This window comes from Cupressus sempervirens, chromosome 10 (assembly GCF_028749045.1).
Source record: "Cupressus sempervirens isolate cs-2001-9-10 chromosome 10, ASM2874904v1, whole genome shotgun sequence".
In the NCBI taxonomy this organism is placed as follows: domain Eukaryota; kingdom Viridiplantae; phylum Streptophyta; class Pinopsida; order Cupressales; family Cupressaceae; genus Cupressus; species Cupressus sempervirens.
The window spans coordinates 617702660-617726634 of record NC_143127.1 but is presented as its reverse complement, the minus strand read 5'-3'; the positions used below and the strand labels follow the sequence as shown (position 1 = coordinate 617726634).

Below are 23975 nucleotides of genomic sequence, written 5' to 3'. Positions count from 1 at the left end.
TATTTAAATGATGAGTATTTTGGGAGTTATTATATTTTTAGTGGCCAAATTATTATTAACTATTAAATGGCTTATTATAAAGTTATAATTTAACTTTATAAATCACTTAAGTTGGGAGTTGAGTTATCATTAGAAAGTGCCATTTATTAATTAGTTAAGCCAAGTCAAGTGAGAGAATTTAGAAGAAGCTTCTAATTAATGTTATTTGGTGAAGCTTCTTGAGTGAAGTTACATTTTGGCAACAAAAGGAAATTTGGAGGTTATAAAGACAAACCCATTTGTTGAGAAAAGCATGCTTGGATATTTATTTACTTTGTTGTCTTTGTGGCTTTTTCTGAGGTTCTGAATTTTGCTGAGGTATAAGGGTTTTGAGCTGAGAAGTGCTGGGTAATTCACAGCTTAAGTATTGTGAATTCTTTTCTTGTAGATTGTTTGAAATCACTGCTGAGGTATACTGATTTGGCAAATTGTTTGGAACCTTCCATTACTGTATTTACTATAGCTAGGAAGATTTTGTGTGCTGAAGAGTTTAGTGTTTGAGATCATTGACTTGCATGATCAATTATATCAATTGTTGGGTGAGGATTTATGCTGCAAATTGGAATTATTGAATCGGGGGTTGAAAGCCGTATCGGGCTGTTTTATTATATCCTTGGCTGGACGTTATTCCTGCAATTTCTTGTGTCTGCTCATTTGCACAACTGGGTGCTTGGCTACTGAAGATTGGGGCATCCTAAATACTGATTTTTGGGCAGCAATAAATGGCGATCAACATGCCTGTTCTGGGCAGTAAATTCCTTGCCATTCAATTTGCTTGGGACTGCCTGCTATCATTTTGATAGGCGTGGTGTTAGCATCCAAGCTGGGTTAATGTCCTCCTTGCCAATAACAGTGACTGTGTGAGGGAATTATCAATAAATGTGTGCATTCTCTGTCTGCTGCGACTTGAAGCTGCTTATCCAAAATCAGGTTCCTTGTTTAAATTTTTATTGTGAAGATAAATAAAATACTTATAGGCTGCAAACTGGCTGAAGTTGTGTACTGCTGCAAGTGGCATTGTCTCCAAATTTCCTTACATATTGAATAACATTTTGCTTGGTCATGAGCAATTGAGATGTACTAATCATAGCATTGAAATAAAATCATTAGTGGTGGAACAATAATACATGTCTTTATTGCAAGTCTGAGAATATTTTGATGGTTAACTTAGCTGGTTGTGAAAGTTTATTTGCATATGTTTGTATTGTGTTAGAAATTTTGAATAAACTTATTTTCAGCAACAAGAGCCATTTGGGGGTTATTACAGTGGTATCAGAGCAGTTTCCTGCTAGCCTGCAGGAATTGGGCTCAATTTGATTGGTGCTTTGTTTTGGAGATTCGGTTTTCAGCATTATGGATGGTGATAGGAGGTTTGATATTCATTATACCCGTAGAGGGCGTACTTCTTCACTGAGGGATGGAGAATCTGAGATATAGTGTATTGTGAAATAGTTGAGTGTATTAGTGAATGAGCTGAATCAAAATAACAAATGGATGACCCGATTGCTTTCGAATCCGAGATTTGAGCAAAGCACGATATTGCTTTTTCAAAGAACAAAATGTTATGATATAGTTGCGACTACAAATGTGCGGTACATTTCTTGTGAGACAACACATGAGGTGGAATGTGACGAGAATTCATGTCTAGTTGAGTTAGATGATGTAGTTGTTGGCATGAGTTCCCAGGATCATGTATTTGATGGCGATGCAGTGATAGTGGAAGTAGGAGCACGCGAGGATACTGTCATATCAGCAACCACTTTTGTGTCGGTTGAGCCATTTAGCAAGGAGTTTAGCAATGTATATTCAGTTGTTGATGTGTGCCTTGATGATAGTACACATGTCATTGATCATGAAGTGAGTGGTGTCGAGGTTGAGTCATGTTATAGTTCAGATCAGCAGAGTGGTGAGGTTCACGTTGTGGACAATCCTATGTTTCACATGGATGCAACATGGTGTTATGAGAATCCACCGTTTGAGGTTGATGTTGATCACTCACCTGAGTGGAGTTGGACTCAGTTTTCACCAACTACAGATTCAATTTAGTTTTCTGTTGTGGCAGTTTGTGATGTTCTTGCGTCCATAGATTTTGACGTAGATACACCTATTGTTGATACAGTGGGCATGTGTGCATTTGGATCTCTTGTAGCTACGTCCTTACCTAGGATTGTTAGAGATGACCAAGATTCCACTCTAGTATATATTATGTGGGTGGTGACCAAGAAGAAGAGTATGCCGAGATTTCTTGTGGAGTTGTCTTCTAGTCATGTCGTGACTTTTACATTATCAACACAGGTACTGGGTGCTATGTTGCAGGCAATGTTGATGGTCTTGATGATATTGGCATGCAATTGGTTCACTGTTGATAGGGATACCACATACTTCTTCATTTGGGATCCAGGTAGAGGTTGGAGTTCATTGTATTGCTAGATTGCTTGAGGACAAGCAATCTCGGGGAGGGAGGATTGTAATGTCCCCAATTTTGTCGGCATTTGAGTTTTAGGGATTAGCCTATTATTGTGATCCTCGTAGGCTAATTATTGTGGATAGAGGGTCTTCTGTGGTAGAGGCTTGGTTTGGGAGGGTCTTATCTTTTCCACATTTCAGTAAGCTACAAGTTGGTCTTCGTTTGGCTCAGATCGGACTTCGTGTTGTGGTAAGTTGGTGTTGATCGAGATGGACCCTTTCTATTTTTGGAAAGTGCATTTGGTCACATGGAGAAATAATAGGTGTGAGGGAGTTATCAATAAATGTGTGCATTGTAAGTTTGGTGTGATTTGGAGTTGCTTATCCAAAATCAGATTCGTTGTTAAATTTTTATTGTGAAGATAAATAAAATACTTATAGGCTGCAAACTGGCTGAAGTTGTGTACTGCTGCAAGTGGCATTGTCTCCAAATTTCCTTGCATATTGAATAACATTTTGCTTGGTCATGAGCAATTGAGATGTACTAATCATAGCATTGAAATAAAATCATTAGTGGTGGAACAATAATGCATGTTGTCTTTTTTGGAAGTGTGAGAATATTTTGATGGTTAGCTGGTTGTGAAAGTTTATTTGCATATGTCAGTATTGTGTTAGAAATTTTGAATAAACTTATTTTCAGCAACAAGAGCCATTTGGGGGTTATTACAAGTTTGCACAGATTTTTCTTTTCTTTTTTTTTTGGCTAAAATGGAAATGGTAACTTCTTTTGTATCTTGGAAAATTGGACTTAAGCCTTTGAATGGCTGTTAAGATGGTGAATGCATTATTTGTCATAGTCAATAGATTCTGATAATTATGGGTATTGTATGCAGTTTGCAGTTTCAGCAGCGATTATAACTATCTGTACTATGAACAGCATTTTCCAGTACAGTGACAAATCAGTGGTTTTTACATATTTCTTTATATTTGGGCTCAGTGCAATCATGCTATCATTTCTTATTACCACATTTTTCTCAAGTGCAAAAGCAGCAGTCGCAGTGGGGACACTTTCTTTTCTTGGTGCCTTTTTCCCTTATTACACAGTCATTGATGAAACAATTCCCATGTATGTGTGAGGATGCTGATTTACACTTCTAATTTCTTATCTTGCTTTATATAATGTAGATTATCTGCAAATAATGTTGTTTCATGGTTAAATGTTGGTTCAGGGTGTCTTATATTAGTTCTCTGTATAATTTGTAGGGCAGGGAAGGTGGTTGCTTCATTGCTATCGCCAACAGCTTTTGCCCTCGGCACTGTAAATTTTGCTGATTATGAGCATGCACATGTTGGACTTAGGTGGAGCAATATTTGGAAGGTTGTTTATTTATTCTATGGTGGTAATAAATTTATTTTTACTATCTTTTTGGCCAAATATTTCAGGATGCTGATTAAGCCCAGGACTGTGAATGCAGGCTTCATCTGGAGTGAATTTTTTAGTATGCCTATTACTGATGGTATTTGATAGTATTGTTTATTGCGCCATTGGCTTATACCTTGACAAGGTAAGAAAATAATTGTTGCCATTTTGTTGGTGAGATTTTCTTCTATTCATTAGATTCAGAAAAATTCAGTTCAATAAAAAAGATGTAACTAGGCCTTATACCTATCTCTCTGAGGAGGGCCACCTATATTATGGTTTATTACAGTGTTTCATTTTTTAGTCTTTCTATGGTTTAGGTTCGGATTTAGTCACTAGATATGTCAGCAGAGAAACTTGTGAAAGAAATATTTTTAGTTACTGCCTTTTGTAAATTGCATTTCCTTGTTATTTTGGCACATGTATTTGACTTTGGTTACAATCCTGCTAGAGTTGGTCCAGATTCAGTTGGATCAGGATTTGTATGGAGATTGAACCAGTCTGGTCTGAATTGGACATCCCCAAGAGCATCATTTTCTACGTAACCGTTGATATGTTCTGCTCAGCTTAGTAATTAAATTTACACACACACACACACACAAACACTCTCCCACCAAACTATCCATATTTCTTCTCCTCCCACATGGATTTGGATTTCCAGTCTTGGTATCTATGACTTACTTCATTATTGAAGTTAAGACATGATTTCTTGTTGTAGAAAGGAGCTATCCACCGTGTAGTAGTGGTTCTCTCTTAGGGCAAGTTGTCTGTATGTCTCCTTGTCTCAAGACATTCTACCTTCCTTTCTTTATGTTTGCGAACTTCATCTCTCTTGCTTGAATCTTTTAGTTCTGGCTTTTTAGGGTATGAGTTTTGTCCCAGAACTGCGTGCTCATGTTTATACACATGCCTTGGGCTCTTGGAGAGGTTTGAGTCCATCTTATTTGTAAAGTTTCTGCAAATTCTGCTATAAATCAGACTGCTATAATGCCTTTCTTAGTGCTGAAGATGGTCTTGAATATACAGACCTGTATATGAAGTGTTTCTTGGAGTATAATAATTATTTTGAAGATGTTTTTATCCCTGCTATAAATCGCAAAAGGCAGTAATGCTAGAGGAACAGACTTAATTGTATTTGTGTGTCCTCTATCCACATTCTTACCTTCCTTTATAGTAAACCCAAGGGACATGTCCTTACAAAGGACATGACCCTTTCTAGGTCGGTCTTAAGACATTATTTTGCCAAGATCGGCGTCTCCATTTGCTGACTAACAGTTAGATTAAACGAACTACATTTAGTGTTCCCAAAGGATTGTGATCTGTATTATAGTTTAGAATATCTTAAAGGCTAATGCTATAAAGGAAATTCATGCTTTATCAGATCTGTATGATCTGTAGAGTCAGACCAGTATGATGCAAGAGTTACAGAATTAAAGCTCCTTCTTAACTTGATAATCATACTGAGAGATGACATATCTAGCACTATCAATTAAAATGAATAAGTATAGATTGATACTCTATATCTATTTGAATCTTTTAAGTATGTGATATCATTGAACACTTGATACTAGGTCATATGAGTTAATCACTAATACTTGTGATAATAGTATTGCATGGACTGCAATATAGAGGATAAAATCTGGAGAATGATTAAATTCTTCCTTTATCCAAGTTGTGATTCATAGGCATAGAAATGTCTACATCACAATGTGCTCTTGAACTCATCCAGATCTGACAGTAGTTCTCTATTGTTCAGTACAATATCTTAGAGATCGTCATCCTTCATGATGTCTTTTATACAAGTGTTCATTATCTCAGAGAGCATCACCTCTTAGATAATGAATACAAATGGTGAAGCCCATAACAGTCAATAACCTGACTAATAATTTTAACTCAAAATTATTTCATTAATAATTAAAGAATACAAATGTATTATAATTCAACCATACCAAGTCTTTTTCTGAAGTGATCTATCATCACTCGAGAGAGGTTTGGAAAGAATATTTGCTGTCTGATCTACAATGCAAATGTATTCTAATTTTACAGTATTCCTGTCTACCATATCTCTTACATAGTGGTAAGTAATTTCAATATGCTTGGACCTGTCATGAAAAATTGGATTCACAAAAAGCTAGATGGAATTTTGATTATCATAGTGAATGATAGTAGGATTCATGGGTTGACCAAATAATCCCACAAGTAACTTTCTAAGAAAAACCACTTCCCGAGAGGCCATTGCTGTTGCAATGTGTTCAACTTCTATGGAACTCTGTGTTACTGATGCCTGCTTTCTGCATATCCATGATATCATCGTTGAGCCTAAGCTGAAACAACATCTTGAAGTACTTTTCCTATCAGTAACACTACTAGCCCAATCTGAGTTTGTGAAACCATGTAAGTCCAAGTCAACTTTCTCATACTGCCCAGTGCCTTTTAAGGATCTCGTAACGTGTTTGACTGCAACTAGGTGAATTTCCTTTGGCTGACATATAAACTGAGTTAATGCATTAACAATATAGCAAATATCAAGTCTTGTATTTACCAAGTACACAAGGGACCCAATCATTTGTTTGTAAAGCGTAGAATCCATGGAAGGTGATTCTGTTGCTGCTTACTTAAGTTTATGTAGATTAGTCTCCATTGGAGAAGACATAGGTCTGCAGTTCCACATTCCAAATCTCTTCAAGATGTCTAATGTATACTTTCCTTTATTAAGTATGATGCTGTCAGAGTTTTGCCACACTTCCAGTCCTAAGAAGTAATGAAAGAGTCCTAAATCATTCATATCAAATTCTTTGACTAGATCTTTCTTGCATTGATCTATAAGATCATCATCACCTGTTATTAGTAAATCATCAACATTTAGTATCAAAACTATCATGTCATCTTTATTCCTTTTATAAAAGAGATTTGGATCAACTTCATTCTTAGAGAAACCTAAATTGGTGAGATATGTATTGATTCTTTCATACCATGCCTTGAGAGCCTGTTTAAGCCCATAGAGAGCTTTCTTGAGTCTACAAACAAAGATTTTAGGATTATGAGTTTCAAATCTTTTAGATTGTTCCAAATATACCTCTTTTGTAATCTTTCCATTCAGAAATTTTGTTTTCAAATCCATCTGATGTACTTTCCATCCCTCCAATGCTACAATAGCTAGGACTGCTCTTACAGAGGTGTATCTGGCAACTGGAGCAAAGGTTTTTTCATAATCAATTCACTTCTTCCGAGAAACCTTTGGCTACAAATCTGACTTTATATTTTTCAATGCTACCGTTAGCAACATGCTTAATTTTAAATATCCACTTAGAAGAAGAACAGATTTTCCTTCAAGCCTTGGAACAATTTCCCAAATATCATTCTTAATAATGGATTTATATTCTTCTGTCATAACATCCTTCCAAGCTATATGTTTAATAGCATCCAAACTATTGTTTGGTTCTGATTTAGATAAATCACTCATGTTTGCTACATAGCTAGAAAATATTTTGGGTCTTTTTCTTTCTCTGAAGGTTCCAAATGGTGCAACAAAGTCTTGTGCTTCCTCTATAGTCTTAATAGCCCAAAGTGGTACTTTCTTAGTATTTTGAGTTTTCTCAAGATTAGGATTTTGAATTTCATCTTCAATTTCTTCAATGTTCTCCCTTTGAAATTCAAATTAATGATTTTCTTCAGATTTAGGTCTATGTGTTGGATCTTCAGAACTTAGGGCTCTTTTGAATGTTTAATCTTCTTCAAATATTACATCCCTACTAAGTTCAATGTTTTTCTGACCAGGTATGTAAACTCTATATGCTTTAGATGTTTCACTATACCTGACAAAAATACGTTTCCTCTCGGAGGGTTCTAACTTAGTTCTTTTTTCTTTTGGAACATGTATGTATACAGGGCACCCAAATATCGTAAGATGACTTATATTTGGTGTAACTTTAGAAAATACTTCCTCAGGAGTTTTATCTCTAAGGTAGGAGTGACGACTTCTGTTTTGCATATAGACAACAATACAGGAGGCTTTTGTCGGAAGATAATAATCTAAATTTTGATCAAGTATCATAGCTCTTGCTGCTTCTATAATTGTTCTATTCTTCCTTTCTGCTACGCCATTTTGCCTTGGGTTATAAGGAACAATTTCCTCCCTCTTAATTCCTGCTTCTTTACAAAAATCTTTAAACAAATATGAAGTGTATTCCCCTCTATTGTCAGACCTAAAAGTTTTAATTTTATATCCTAATAGGTTTTCAGTTAAGGATTTGAATTTTTTGAATCTCTTACGTATTTCTTCGGATTCTTTACATTTTAAGAAGTAAATCCATATTTTCCTAGAGAAATCATCTATAAATAGTATATAGTGCCTGAATCCTCCAAGGGAAGGAACAAACATAGGTCCACATAAATCTGAGTGGACTAATTCTAAAACATTGATAGTTTTTCTAGTGCTACCTTGAAATGGATTTTTGGTGTTCTTATCTAAAGCGCATCCTTTGCATATGCTCGAATGATCTTTATTCAACTTAGGTAAACCAATAACCATCTTTTCCATAGTAGATAAAGTTTTGAAATTTAGATGTACTAAACTTCTGTGCCATATTTTGTTTACATCAATAGCTTTATGAATTAAGGCTTGAATAGTTTGACTAGGTTTTGTATTTAATTCTTACAGGTATCCCTTTTGTTGACCAATTAACTTCAATTTCTTAAATGAAGAGTTCTTAGACCAAGTCATTACTTTACCATCCATGAATGCAACTTTGTTTCCATCATCTTCAAGTGCTATAACAGAGATTAGATTCCTCTTGATTCTTGGTACATAGAGTACTCTTTTGAGATGAAGAGAAATGCTTGATTTAAGCTTCAAGGTGCAGTTCCCAATTCCTTTGACAGGATGAGTGGAATTATCACCTATGGTAACTTCGTGATAAATTGCTTCTGATAATGAGTCTAGTACTTCTTTGTATCCTGTAATGTGTCAAGATGATCCACTATCAATTACCCAAGCTTTGCTTGATAATTCACTTGATAATGCTAAATACAATACATGTTTCTCAGGATCATAATTTTTATCTTTCTGAGTAACGTTTGTACAGTGTACTTGCTATTTTGAATTTTCAGGGCAATTAGATTTATAGTGTACAATTTTTTTACATTTGAAGCATTTTATTTTGGATAAATCTTTTTTAGATTTGTCATTTCTTTGATGACCCTTCTTCCTCTTGAAATGCTTCTTCTTACCTTTATAAAAATTTATGTTGAGAACTTGAAGTTCTTTATTCACAGTTTTCAATTTTCCTCCATTCTTGTGTTGCTTAGAGTCTTCTTGAAGGCAATCTCCTTTAAGTCTATTGAAGTCTAGAAGTTTGTCTCTAGCACTCTCCTTGTGAGAATATTTCCGATGAATCTTGTAATGCATCCATTAATGTTAATTCTTCATCATCAATTATGTACCCAATGCTTGTAAGTTCATCTCTTAGACTAGCCACCCTTAGGAAGTATGAATTCTTAGATTCTCCCTTCCTTATTTTTATATGATTTAGTTGCCTTTTTAGTGACAGGGTTTTGGTCTCATTATTAACCTCATATGCATTGATTAGTGCACTCATCATTTTGAATGTCGTTTGATGTTTCATTAGCATAGGTTCTATTTCATTTTTTACTCTATCTAATACTAGTATATATATCTTAAATAAATCTATCTAAAGAAATGTCGATAGATATCTACTACAAAACAATTATAATTTAATTTACTACTCTAAAATTATTTATATTTCCTTTATCTCCATTTATTTAGTTTTTTACTAATTAAGCTTTTTATTTTAATTTCTTAAAAAATGGATGATTTATATCTCCAAATATTATAATTTAAACGGATATTTTATGTTATATTTATTAAATTATTTTTAAAAGTATATTCTATTTATAATAAGATTTAAACTTTTGACATGTAGATGGTTGCCAAATTTAATCTAGAAGAATAAAAGTTAACATTAACACGCTCACACCATCCCACTCCTCCATTCTGCCATTGTAGAATGCCTATCAGCATTAATGATTCTCATGGCTTTCCTGTTTCCTTTGATCCAGATAGTTTTATTATGTTCAATATCAGGTTGTTTGGATTCCTTATCAACGAATTGTGATACATCATTTTCGTCAAGAGACATCATAATTCTGAATTTCCATGCAATGAAATGATCTTTACCATCAAATCTATCTTTGGGTCTGCTTCCATTAGCCGTTGCAGTCATTGTAGGTAGAAGAATGATGCTAGATATGAATTTAGTCTGATTATTAATTTGCAGACGCCAAGGTTCGACTACCAAAGCTTTGATGCCATGTAAAGTTTCTGCAAATTCTGCTATAAATCAAACTGATATAATGCCTTTCTTAATGCTGAAGATGGTCTTGAATATACAAAACTATATATGTAGTGCTTCTTGGAGTATAATAATTATTCTGAAGATGATTTTATCACTGCTATAAATCACATAAGGCAGTAATGCTAGAGGAGCAGACTTAATTGTATTTGTGTGTCCTCTATCCACATTCTTACCTTCCTTTATAGTAAACCCAAGGGACATGTCCTTACAAAGGACATGACCCTTTCTAGTGTGGTCCTCCATAAGACATATTATATTGCCAAGATCAGCGTCTCGATTTGCTGACTAATAGTTAGATTAAATTAACTAAATTTAGTGTTTCTAAAGGATTACGATTCGTTTTATAGTTTAGTATATCTTAAAGGCTAATGCTATAAAGGAAATTCATGCTTTATCAGATCTGTATGATCTGTACAATCAGACCAGTATGATGTCAGAGTTACAGAATTAACATTATTTACCTTAAATATGTAATGAGCCCTGCTGGCTCTTTTCAGACTAGGCTGAAGAATTGTTGTTTTGTGCTTTTTTGGAAGTATTGTATTTTGAGATATATGCTTTTTTTGGGTTTTTCACAGAATTTGAAAGAGAACAACAATGCATTAAAAGTAAATTGCAATATTTTTGAACTTCCTTTATTTATTATGCAAACACATGCAAATATATACAATGCTTAATTCTGAAACACATGCAAAAAATTGGGTAATGCAAAAGGGAAACACTGGATGCCAGTTGATTAAGAATAACACACAAAATTGATCTCTAGATGAGATGTTGACCTTCCGTCATTCAAATATAAACCTGGGATTATTATTGCATCCTGTATGAACAAACGCTGCTGCTATATACTCGAACACAGTCCCATATTCAGTCCTCACGCTACCTTAATGCAAAGAGGCTGGCAAGTTTTGAAGCTGTTAATCTCTAAGGCTCATAATTCCTAGTCATTTCTACGCAGTAATTACAATCAGACTCCTATGCAAATTGCTCCAATTCCACAGTCCACAAATGCAGCAACATGAGGCACAATTCATTGGTATAAGAACTGACCAACTCAAAGTGCATTCGCTGTAAAGAATCACCATTTCCTTCATGCATCAGGAAAACTCCTCAAACCCTTATCACATGCAAATATCAAAGCTCAAAAATAATATGTTCAAGAATGAATCGTTCCAGCTCTTATGAATGGGCTTTTATAACAAGTTAATTCAAAATGGCTTCACCTTCACACTCAACAGCTACAAGCTTCATATTAACTCTTTTCACTTAAGAGGCTTCATGTTTACACCAGTCATTTAAAGCATATCTCATTAAGTTATTTAATTAAGTAAAACTTCATAAATAACTTCCATTATGCTCTTCTTGTCAAAACTCTGAGAATAATGAAATAGCTAGACCAAGGCATCACCACGGTGCACTGCCAGAAATAGAAACCAACTCTCCTGACTTCCTATAGATAGTAAGTCGACCAATCAGAGATCATCAATACCAAGTGTTAACTCAAGAGGGTCACAATGATGAGCTTACATAACCATACTCCTGAACGGTAAATTGGGGACATCACAAAATACCATGTGAATGATTGGATATGAGCTTCTAATTATTAAACTTTCTTTGGTCGTTGGCGAAAATATTGTTGGCTTCTCTGATGGGTTGTTAGTTCAAGATAAACAGGCATTTGACCTTCCCAATCTCTGGCTGTTTGAAATTCCTAATCAAATCTTCATGGAGCTTTTAAGCACATCAGGTGTTTGATGAAAATCGAATAGGAACTGAATGCAACCAAGAAAATATGTGGACCAGGATGACAAACTAGAAGAATCTGCCTACTTTTTTTCTAACCTTGCATGTTTCCTTGCAGCCCTATCATAGGGTGATCACAGATGTGAGTGCCTTCTGCTGCTTCCAAAGCCGTTTGAAACTTGGAAAGATCCCTTGATTTCCATGATTCCTTTGCTACCAAAAGTCTTATCATCCGAGGCAAGATTGTTTGTGGACCTCAATGCTCCTGCGTCACTTGCTGGCCACTACATAACTTGTATTTAAGTGCTTGATTATTACTCTTTTATCTATATTGTACTTTAACATATTTCTTTTGAAAGTAATAAATACAACTGAGATAATTTCTTTAGTTATTAAGTGGGTGGAATATCATAAAAAACGCAATAGAAGAACCAAGAACATAAACGATTTTATAAAACCTATATTATTAAAAAATAAGTACCTAATATAAAAATAATAATAGTCTGCATACTCTCTAATTGATGAAACATTATCTCTAAAATTTACTGTAACATGTCATGGGAACCTTGTAATCTTGGTGGCTATAGAATATAATTTTTTTGTACCTGAATATGATGAAAATATTTATTTCTCCACTATGCTGATAGTTTTTCCTGTATTGGAATTTTTTGTTTTTTTAATGTCAGGTACTTCCTCAAGATTATGGTGTTCAACTCCCATGGAATTTTTTTTGCACCTTGGGGTTCTGGAAGGAAAAGAGCAGAAAGCCCATCCTTGGTGGTGGTATTAAACATTATTGTGGAGATGACAATTTGGGGAAAAATGATCACTCAAATGAAGGGAAAAAATATTTTGAGCCTTCAATTGAGTCTGTTAGCTCTGATCTAAAACAGCAAGAAAATGATGGGCGGTATGTATACAAATATTTGAAGTAAAGGAAAAATTCAAGTTTTGATAGTTCTATTTCTTTCTCTAATCTGATTATGCCAGCTGTCTTTCTTGAATATGTTTTTCAACCTACAGTTGTATACAGATAAGGAACCTGCAGAAGGTTTACAAAACTCCAAAAGGAAAATGCTGTGCTGTAAATGATCTGGAGCTATCTTTATATGAAAACCAAATTCTCGCACTTCTTGGTAGGCTTTCTTTATGTATTATCCTTATCTTGGTCAGAAAAGATGAGGGATCGAGAATTTCAAAATATTGTATAACTATGACAGTAAATTGGTCATTTCCAATGAGAATTTCTCTTGCCAATATCTGCCTCACAGTAGAGACATTTTTGTACCATGCTTCTAATCAGAGCATGTGCATGAGAATAACGAACATTTTTTCATGCAGGACCTGCTTTATTTGTGAAGAGTAATAAGATGTAGAAATTAGATTTATAAAATCTAGTTGATATTGCATTATAGTTTGAGTATTATAATAGTTTATTGTAATCAATTAGTTGGCAAATTAACATGCTATTCCAGTTTTATTATAGGGTAGGTATTAAAATACTGTAACATAGCCTGGAGGAGAGGGATAACTTCAGTGAACATATGATTTCAGACTTGAAACTACAGAACAAGATTTAGTAATTTACCATGCATTGATTGTGGCCTTTTCAAAGTTATGCCAATTGCATGAACTTTGAGTTATGAGGCTTTGTGGATGTCATGTCCCCACTCTAGCTCAGTCTAACAGAGACATGTGAGTCAGCTTATTATGGGGTCTTGTAGGCTGTCAGGGTTGGATAGAGACCCAGTATGGTTATTCAGTGTTGGGGACTTGGTTTTCTGGTGGGTATTGATCAGTTGGGTGACGTTCCTTGTTTTTAGGAGGCAGTTCCTACATTTATGGGGTTCATTCCTACTTTTTAGGAGGTATGATCATGCCCAGGGCTGGGTTTCCATGAGATGACCCTTTGGGTTCAGTTTCAGAGGTATAGGGCTTGTTTCTTAAATTTTAGGAGCATCCCTAGATTTTAGGGATGAGACTGCCAGTGGATCCTTGATTTCCGACTTCAGTCACAGACAGATGACAGGATGATTTTATGGTTTGTGATGTCAGTTGGGCAGTTTGTGGCTATTTGGGTTATATTTTTAATATTTCCTAAATTAGTGTTTAATATTTAAATAAGGCTAAGTTAATAGCCATTTTGAAGTAATAAGGGAATTTTGGCCTCATCTGGATGCGTATCCCATGTTATGATAGCTCGTTGGAAAGGTCTTGAAATTCTCTAAATCTTCCTCTTTGGTCTCAAGGCAATTCGGTGAATGGATTTATTACTATGGTGGAAAAGGTAATTTTCTAGTGACATGGTTACTTTAAAATAAGATTTAATTCATTTTTATAGCCAATGCCAATTGGGGGTCACTTTAGGGTTCGAATTGCTTTGCAAGGGGTTATAAGGAGATGGGCGCCATTTCTCATGATTATGCATATTCTTCAAACACTTCTTTTCAGATTTGCTCTGCTTGAGCGATTTGCATTCTGGGACGCAAACCCCAGGGTAATTGCTGGCTGGGACGTAACCCTCAGCAGCATTGGGTATTGGTTTGTCAGTAATTTCAACAGTATTCAGGAGGAAGGTAGACTCCACTTCAGCTTGGGCCTACAGTTTGTTTTGTTGGGCATGTTCTTTGGCGTATGGGAGGTGAATTCTAGCAGCCATAAACTGCCATTTCTTGCAGCCGTACTTTGTCATTTGCAGCACTTGGATACATAGAAAAATCGGTTACTCAGCAGCAGAATCTTGCATGTTATCAGCCCGTTTTCATCAGCCAGTTGTGGCGTCATTGTTAGAGAAAATGTACTGGATCTTTTATTTGGCTCTTTAATTCAGAGATCTGCCTGGTACGATTTGTATCAACTCTGACTTTACTGCATATTGTTATTTATTTTCAGACTCTTTTCTTGCCATTTGTTACTTCTCATTTGTATGTAGAATAATCATCAAAAACACAAAAACAAACAAACTCTTTTGCATTTCTGTCTAGTTTTACAAGAAAACATTAATAAACAGTAAAAAAACAAAAATAAAATAAATCTACAACAGATTTGCAACAGAGATCCATCAGGGATCTTTCAGTGGATGGAGCATCTGAAATTCGTTGCAAGCAAACAGGCAGTGCATTATCATGTTACAGAAGAACAAATATGAGAAATTTGGGGAAGCTATGTGATGGGGACACAACCCAAGAATAGAATGGACACAACAGAAAAGGGAAATTGTATTAACTAAAAAATAAGCTAGTACATTCAGTACAGAGAAAATAAACTTCAAAACTTGCCCTAAGGGCTTACAATAGCATAAATGTGGAGATAATTTCTCGTTTCAGTACCTCCTCTCAAACTCCACTTCGAACTGCCTTTTACAATGCCAAAAATCTCCTTAAATAGACCCCGGAGGGTTAAGGACTAGGAGTACATTCTAGAAAGTGCTAGTAGGCATCCACCGACCAAATAGAAGGTTGCAGAAGCTGCGTTAGAAGTTGACGCAAATCTAGAAGAATCCAGAATTGGTAACCGAACTTCGGGGAGGCATAACTTTTGAACCGTAGCTCCGATTGGCGAACCGTTTACATTTTTGGAAAGCTCTCGAAGCGCTCTATAGCCTTATGGACCAGCTTTGCTCGTCCCCCATTTTTCGGCCCTTTTCGAGGTCATTTAATGCCCCTAACCTGACTTTGAAGCATTCTTAGGAGGTCTCTACAACCCGAAAAACTGCAATAACTTTCAAACTGTGGTGCCTTTTGACCTGATTCTTTTTCTGGAATGCTCTAAATTACAATTACATTCATCTAGCCAATTTACACCTCCTAGTTCACCAAAATGATGGCTCAATTACATACTCCTATTTTTTCGGGATTTACACAAACACTGATAGTGGAACTGTGAGAGTTGGAACCTTTATTTGACCCAAATGGGTATCCAAAAATAAAAACACATGAAATAGAAACTAAGTCTAAGTATATTTTTTTGGGTGACACAAGATTGCCCTTATACCTTTGGATGCTCCTGCATCACTATGCAGTGAAACTGAATGAAAATATACTTAAAGGTTCTCAGAGCTGAATTTCTTGAATTGAAAATGAGTTATGTATGTTTATAACCCAATTGAAGACTTCCTTGTGGATATTCCTTTTTTGAAGAGGCAAACCATGCCAATGCAAAGAAGCAGAACAATGATGTTGGGGTAGTTGTGAGAGATGTCTTAAATAGGTCTTTCTACATCCATGTGAGAAGTAGTAATATCCAAGGGTTGTTTAGAGTTGTTACGTTTGATTGTGTTGGAAGTCGGAGGTGATCATTTGTGAACTGTAGAATTTGTAGAGATCCCATGCACTAGAGGATGCTGGCTTCCCAAAGATAAAGTGCCAAGTACCACTAGTTTGTATATCTAAAGAAAGTTGAGAGATTGTTTCTTAATATCTTTTTGAAGTCTTGTAGTAAATAGGGCATTTGAAAAGATGAAATCCTCCACAACTTCCACTTCTTGGAGGGGGAAGTAACGTAAAATTTGGTCTAGGTGAGGAATATATAATCTATCTGAATCCATAGGTGGTGGGAACACTTCCTCAATTGGCTAAGGGGAAACATACAGCGATGCGACTAATGATGTGGGAGATAGTGAAGATGACATAATGCCATCTTCTGCTTGTAGAAAATGGTGTAATGTTCCCATCCTTGTGGGAGGTTGGCATATCGAGATGTTGGTGTATTGGCGTACTTAGGTTGATGTACTAGTTGGCGTACTAAGGTTGGCGTGCTAAGATTGGCATACTAAGGATGGCGTACTAAGTTTGGCATACTAGGAGGTTGAAGATGCACGAAGGGTGTGAACAGAGATTGGAAAGAGAATACAAACTTATATACAAATGATAATAGAACACCAAATTCATCAAATAAATGCCAAGCATGAATAGATATTGAATACAAATAACCTCCAATTAATGCTTGCAGATAAAGATGGTGCTTCGATTTGTTAGATTTGTGCAAAGTATTATAGGTGATGGAATAGGGTGAGGGTTGAATCCCACCAAAACTGGAAAACCAATTAGGGAAGATCTTCCACTTCCAAAATGGCGAACAAGCTAAAACTCCAACAGGAATTCGCAAATACAAAGAAATAATCCCCAAATCATTCCTACAACAACTAATTCGACGGACATATATATCCTGTCAAAGGAAAACTCTCGAGGGAGAAACAACGTGCTGACACATGACATGACAAACACCTACACTTACAGAAAATTAAAGATGTGCCTGAGATATGCAAAAAATCAATTGGGACCCCAAATAAAGTTATTAATTTATTTTATTTAATAACGGGGATATTGTAAAGGGTTATAGGATCTCTGATATAGAATAGGAAGAATGATTTTACTATTGCTCAACTGGAAATCTTATATGAATAATTTATATTTTCATACTTGTTATTAATAGTGACTGATCCAAACTAGTACTAAATTAGATGTAATTATCTTCAGATAAGTGTGCGACTTGGTGCATGAAAAAAGTCTCTGATCAACTGTAGAAATGTTATGATATTTATTTGTTGTTGTATATACAATGCATGCCGTGTATTGATGATTGTTCAAAAGCAGCGACAGGTATTATTATAAATAGAGACACGAAGAGTCATGCCCATGTGGAGACATGACTCTACGTACCACATGTTGATGTCATTTTTGTACCACTACATAACATATAGCAATTGAATACTTGATATAGAATATCAAACACTCAATCCCTCTCTTGAAAAGTAAATACTCATGAAGAACATGAGAAAAATCCAAGGTTCCTTACACTTGTGGATACCAACTCAGTTATATTAATGTGATTTGTTGGTTAATCACATAGGCGGGCTTACGTTATTCATTCGAAGATAACTTGGACTTTTGGTGTGTTGATGACGAATCTAGCTTTGCAATGTATACTAGCACCAAATGATGTTGATGGTGATGATGATGGAGGGTACGTGTTCAAATGACTCATGCTGATAGAGGGCCACACCACTCTAACAACTCACAACCAAGAATGCAACAATATAGAGACCAAAAAAAAAAAATGCTTCACAAATAATTTTATTATACTTGAAAAATTCTTACAACACCCACAAGATGATATGACTTCTTCAACATAAGAGAAATCCTAAATAAGAGTCTTCACACCTTCTAGCTTCTACTTCTCAAACTTTGACCTTTCCAAGATTTCCTTCCAAAGCTTCTCCTTGAGCTTCCACTCCTCAAGCTACTCCTTGAGCTTGATTAGAAATGCTCATATGCCTTGCTTAAATAGGCACTTACCACCCTATGCATGACTTATCCACAACCTTCTAGAATTCCTCCTACACATTATCCACAACCTTCTAAAACTTCCATAACCTTCTGGAATTACAACTAAGCACCACCATGTGGCCCAATTAGAAAATTACATTTCCTTTATGGATCACAACAAATATTAAATGCAAGATTTAAGAAACTTTCCACAAGCTTCTAAGATGCCACCTACACACCTCGATTAATGTAATGACAACTATTTTTTTTTATTTTTCTTTTTATGCCACCTATGCACCTCGAAAATAAAAATCCTCTTTTCCTTTCTTTTCTCTTTTTTATTTTTTATTATTTCTCCTCTAATTTTCGTCACTTTTCTCTCTCCTCTAGAATTTTTTTTTTTGCCTGTTTTCCTTTTTCAAATTTTTTTTTTTTTTCCAATAATTTTCCAATGCAAGATGCTCCTGCATCACATGCCTTCCTAACTTTCTTCTTAAGTGAACTCCAACTACTCACCTACTTGCTACTTTACCTCTACTATGAATGGAAAGATTAGCAAATTGACGGTGACCAAATTTGATGAAAGATTACCAGTGGCTCTACCTCCATAGATGCAATGATTTTAGGGAAAAAGACTAGATTACCACGCAAGGCTTCTTAACCAGCCGCTAGGATGCTAGTAGCCTAGTTTATAGATCCCTATCAAACATCCACTAATATCACCATACAACAATCCATCTATTCTTACTCTTAACAACTTTCTTGAAATAAAATCTACTTTAACAACTTTAATGAAATATAAATCTAACTATTAGAAGTAGAAACCATGCAATAACACCAAGTGTTCTTAATTACCATGAAAGTCACAACAATGATAAAGAGAAGCAATTGTGGTATTATCTTAAGCAACAATTTTCTTCAACCCCGTACAAATGAGAGCAAATGGCCTTATGTAGAGGCTCAAAATTACAACGAGTGGCCAAGATAAAGAGGCAAAATTAAGGGCCAAGATTAAAGCTTACAATCCCTAATTAGGGTTACCATCATTCAAACAATTACATGAGGGAACCAACTTTGTGAGCCAGTGAGAAAATTACAAAAAATTGTCAGCCAATTAGATTATAGGACACTTGGCATGATTTGATTGTATGCACATGAAATTGCACCTCCTAAACCTTATAAATTTATTTAATCTTTGAGATGAGGTGAAGCCTTGGATGCTTGAGCTCGTCCTTAGAAACTTTCTCATCACCACTTGAACTTGCTTGTACCTGATGTTCTGACCTTGAAAGGGTGAGGTCTTCATGCACTTGGGGTAATCTTACCTTGACCTTGGTGGCTTGCCTAGGCGCGAACCTCCTTGCAATTTCAGAGTCTTGCTCTTGGCCACCACCTTGAAATCGAACTTGACCTCTCTCAACCTTTCGTCTCACTTTCCTCCATTATCCTTGCCTTCCTTAACCTTCCTGGTCTTTTCTAACCTTCCTATTCGAATTTGGTTTGCATGAATAGCCAAGCCTTACCTAGCCTCAAATATTTTCAAATCACTTCCTCCAAATTTGCTCTTCTTTGAGATTCACTCTTCATTGAGATTCACTTTTCAATTTTCACAGCCTCTAAATAAAATAAAATAGATAAGACCCGATATAGAATTGCTTTTGATTTTGCATTGTCCTAAGTTGCAACTTTAGATTTTCACTTATAATTCTAGCCCAATCAAATTTTCTCTTTCCATTTTCAAGTTCATCAATAAAATAGTACACCCAGTTCTCGAATTGCATACCTTGAGCCATGCCCATGATTCGGTTGCAAAGCACAATAAGATTGCCGTACTTCGGTTTGAAATCTGACGTGGTGAGCTTTGACAACTTGGTAACTCCCTTCTTGCCTTCATGCAACCAATTCTACTTTAGATGAATGAAGCCTCCTGATTATCTTGAAATAACTTGGCAACCTGATCCATCATTACCACTGTCATGCCTTTATGCTAGGGAATATTTAATACTTCTTTTATCACTTGTTTGTTGATGTTAGCCAACACTCTCTTCCCTTCATCAAAAATGATAGACTTGGTCACAATATCAAACTGGGATGCACATTCCATTACCAATTCCGGACAAGGCAAGGTAGGAGGGAAAGCCGCCGCATGTACAATTCTACTCTTGTAGATCTTTGCCATGGGGGATTGTCCTTCCTTCAATCTATCCTTCAACTGTACCATGTTCACCGTGCCGATATTGGTATCACTTATTCACCTCACTTTCGAGAAAAAGGTGGTCTTAGGCATCATGTCTTCCTTGTCTTTTTTGGTATTCGTTCTATTTCGGTTCTTGCTTGCACTAACATCTACCATTCTAAACACTTATTTCTGCCCTTTCGTTTTAAATGATATGGACTACACTTATCAATCTCCAACCTTCTTTCTATTGATGGAATCTAGCTTATTTCTGCCTCTCCAAGTCGTATCTCTACATTTATCAATCTCCAAATGTCTTTCCTAGGGATGTGACTACCACTTATTTCTGCCTCTTCGTTACCTTAGGATGGACTACACTTATCAATCTCCAAACTTCAATCTTGGGGTGGTCTAGCTTATTTTTGCCTCTCCAAGTGTCCTATCATGAAATCTACACTTATATCTCCCAACTTCAGCCTATCAATGGAAATAATAAAGTGGCGGATGATGAGTGCAAGAAGAAAATAAAGGAAACGAACCAAGCAAGATCAAGGAATAGAATTCGCTTTTAAAACCAATCTTCACTTCTAAAAATGAATAGAATTTTACCTTAAATCTGCCTTTACCAATAATTGGCCCTCTTCAAATCCAAATCAAATATCGGAAATTTCAATCCTCCTTGCAAAAAGTGATGCCCTAGCAAAAATCAGAATTTCAACTTCCCACAAAAATTGCCCACACTTGCCAAAAATTAGACCTTAAATTGCCTTACCTCTTAACCAAATAAAAATCGCCATAGCTGAAGAAGAAAATCACAGCCCCTAGAAGAAAATTGCTCCAACTTGCAAGAGGAGATGGAAAGAATAAATGTGGAAATAAGAGGGGGGGAAGCCCCTACTTATATCGAACTTTTTGCCTCTTTGAAGTGGGCCGACCTGCCTAGAGGGAAAACAAAATTAAGTTAGTCCCTTAATTAATGGCCCAGATTTAAATGTAACATTAACTTTTTGCCTCTTTGAAGTGGGCCGACCTGCCTAGAGGGAAAACAAAATTAAGTTAGTCCCTTAATTAATGGCCCAGATTTAAATGTAACATTAAAATTACTTAGCTCTATGGTGAAATTGGCCCATTTAATTGCTAGTTTTGATCGAAATTGGAAAATAGAAACAAGGTAAGCCTAGGAGATGTCAAAATTTACATTTAATAATGTTTTGGCAATTAAAATATCATTAAAATCGAATTTAGCAAGCTAATCAATTTTTAATTCCAATTTACCAATTTCCTTTAACATTTCTAAAATCCTCTAGGCAAAATTTCAACCAAATTAATGAGATTTTGCAATTTAACCCAGTTTCAATTTTACAAATGCAATCTCAAATTTTTAAGCAAAATAAATCCTTTTCCTAGTAGTCCAAATTCAAACTCCAAATCCAATTTCACTATCAAAATTGCTTTTCACCGAAAAAATTTCAAAATTTTCGAAAACAACTAGATCTAACAAATTCATTTTGAAAATGCTCAAGCGCGTACAATTACATCAAATTTTCAAAAATCCATCTGAGTCCAAAATTTGCAATTTTATCCTGCCAGGTGTTCATTTTAACCATAAAAAATAATGTTGTTGTTGAATTGTTTTTGGCCTAAGGATAAAATTACATGCTCTAGAAAATCAAGTTTAGCACCAGGTGTAAACAAACTAAATCCCTTACTAGCTCGGAGGCGTCCAAGGTGTAAAATTTTCAAATCCGAAACCTCTGGATAACTCCGAAAAATTTGCTAAGGCAACTGAAAAATTCCAAAAATCCGCGAAAATTGCCAAGGCCTGCTTGAAAAAAGGGGGTCCCCAAAGTTTTGGGGCGATGGTGTGAAAACCTCACAACACCACGTAGTGTCATGTCCCTACGTGGACATGAGATTAGTCAAACAAGGTGTCGACTCAAGAAAATCTTTAATAAATATGGGCACAACAATATAAGGCTCGATTTGTATATGACCTGTGATCTATGTGTATGTATAGATAGACATGTGTATATATGTATATATGTATATATATATATCTATGCAGATATCATGTAGAGATACATGTATTAAATATACATATTATATTGATTTACTTACAGGCTTCAATTTGACTGAAGCTATAACTTTAACACTCCCTCTTAATGAGGGAGGATTGAATCATTTATGTTTTATTACCTTAGTGATATTCACTTGATACGTGCACTGACATCTGAGAAGTAATTTTTATCAAAAGAATAAGTTATCCGATTTTCGGCACTATAGGGCAGCAACTTAATGTAGTCTAATCATGATACATTTGTTATCAAGAGTTTCGACACTCCAAAACAACAACTTAATATAGTATGTGATGATAACAGGTTCAACTATTGATAAGTTCATCACCTTTCAATAGCTACCCTCCAAATATATATATATATCAGTGCAAGATCATCACCTTTCATGACATAATCCACATATGCAAAATAGTAACCGCCATGAACCAATATATATATATATATATATTAGTGCAAGATCATTACCTTTCATGACATAATCCACATATGCAAAATAGTAACCGCCATGAACCAATTCAAAGGGTGGAACAAGGGCTTTCACCTCAACTTCTCTCTCACAAAGAGGAATGCATTACAAGGAATTTCACTTAGAACATCTCCCTCATAGAGAAGATATCATTCACAAGGGATTGCACCTCAAAATTATCCGTCTAAAAAATGATCCAGGGAAGTTAGGTCCTGTAGTTACTCCCTTAGAGACTCTCTTTGCCCAAGGATGCCGGTTGGACTCCCTCTCAATCTGATATCGATTTTTCGACTTTGTGGTGATAATTCGTTACTTACTCATGAGGTGCATAGGTGTAGGCCCATCAAAATCACATGTATTTTTAGATTCCCTCCGAATATCAATCTTCTGAGCTCCTATGATGCCTTTGAAGAATTTTCAGACTCCTTCATGAAAGAACACTCATAATCTCAATCGTTAAAGATATTCACTTCACGAGCCTCACTTTATCTAGCGAGATCATCATATGACTAATGAATCCTTGATTATAGCTTCTTTGGAGCTATTGTCATAAGATTGAGTCTCGACAATATTTGGTAGCATGTATAAAGTGCCAACCTTCTTTTCCTTCAAGAATATCCTCAGACATAAAGGAAAAAATCAAGGCAAATAACTCTTATAGCATGTATAGGATTATAAATAAATGAGTAAATAAATGTAAAAGATAAGAGTACTTATCTGCCCATGAGGGTCATGGAACATCTCCTTTCTAAAGATGGTTCAAGTGGGAATGAAACATTGGTTATTATCCCCCTACAATGTAAAATTCCCACTCTTGCATCATTGAACACTTTCGCATCAGATCAAATATGACAATTTCTTTCTAAGTTCTATCTTTCACTTTTCATTTGTTGAAGGTCCAAACATTCATTAAGCTTAACAATAGAAGCAAACATGTCCTTCCATTTTCTTAAACTCATCCACGATACACCAATATCTTGATTGAGTATCATTGTGCCACATGAATAAAT

At 35.5% G+C, this 23975-nt stretch overlaps 1 protein-coding gene across 5 annotated transcripts in view; it reads left to right on the top strand.

Annotated features, from left to right (window-relative positions):
- Window positions 1-23975, top strand: part of ABCA1 (ATP-binding cassette A1) — a 307414-nt gene that overhangs the window by 98863 nt on the left and 184576 nt on the right. For all 5 annotated transcript variants that reach the window (XM_089804610.1, XM_089804609.1, XM_089804613.1 and 2 more), the window contains 5 exons: window positions 3339-3571; window positions 3709-3823; window positions 3921-4010; window positions 12669-12892; window positions 13006-13118. In XM_089804610.1, the coding sequence (XP_089660736.1) occupies window positions 3339-3571; window positions 3709-3823; window positions 3921-4010; window positions 12669-12892; window positions 13006-13118 (775 nt within the window). The remainder of the gene's footprint in view (window positions 1-3338; window positions 3572-3708; window positions 3824-3920; window positions 4011-12668; window positions 12893-13005; window positions 13119-23975) is intronic.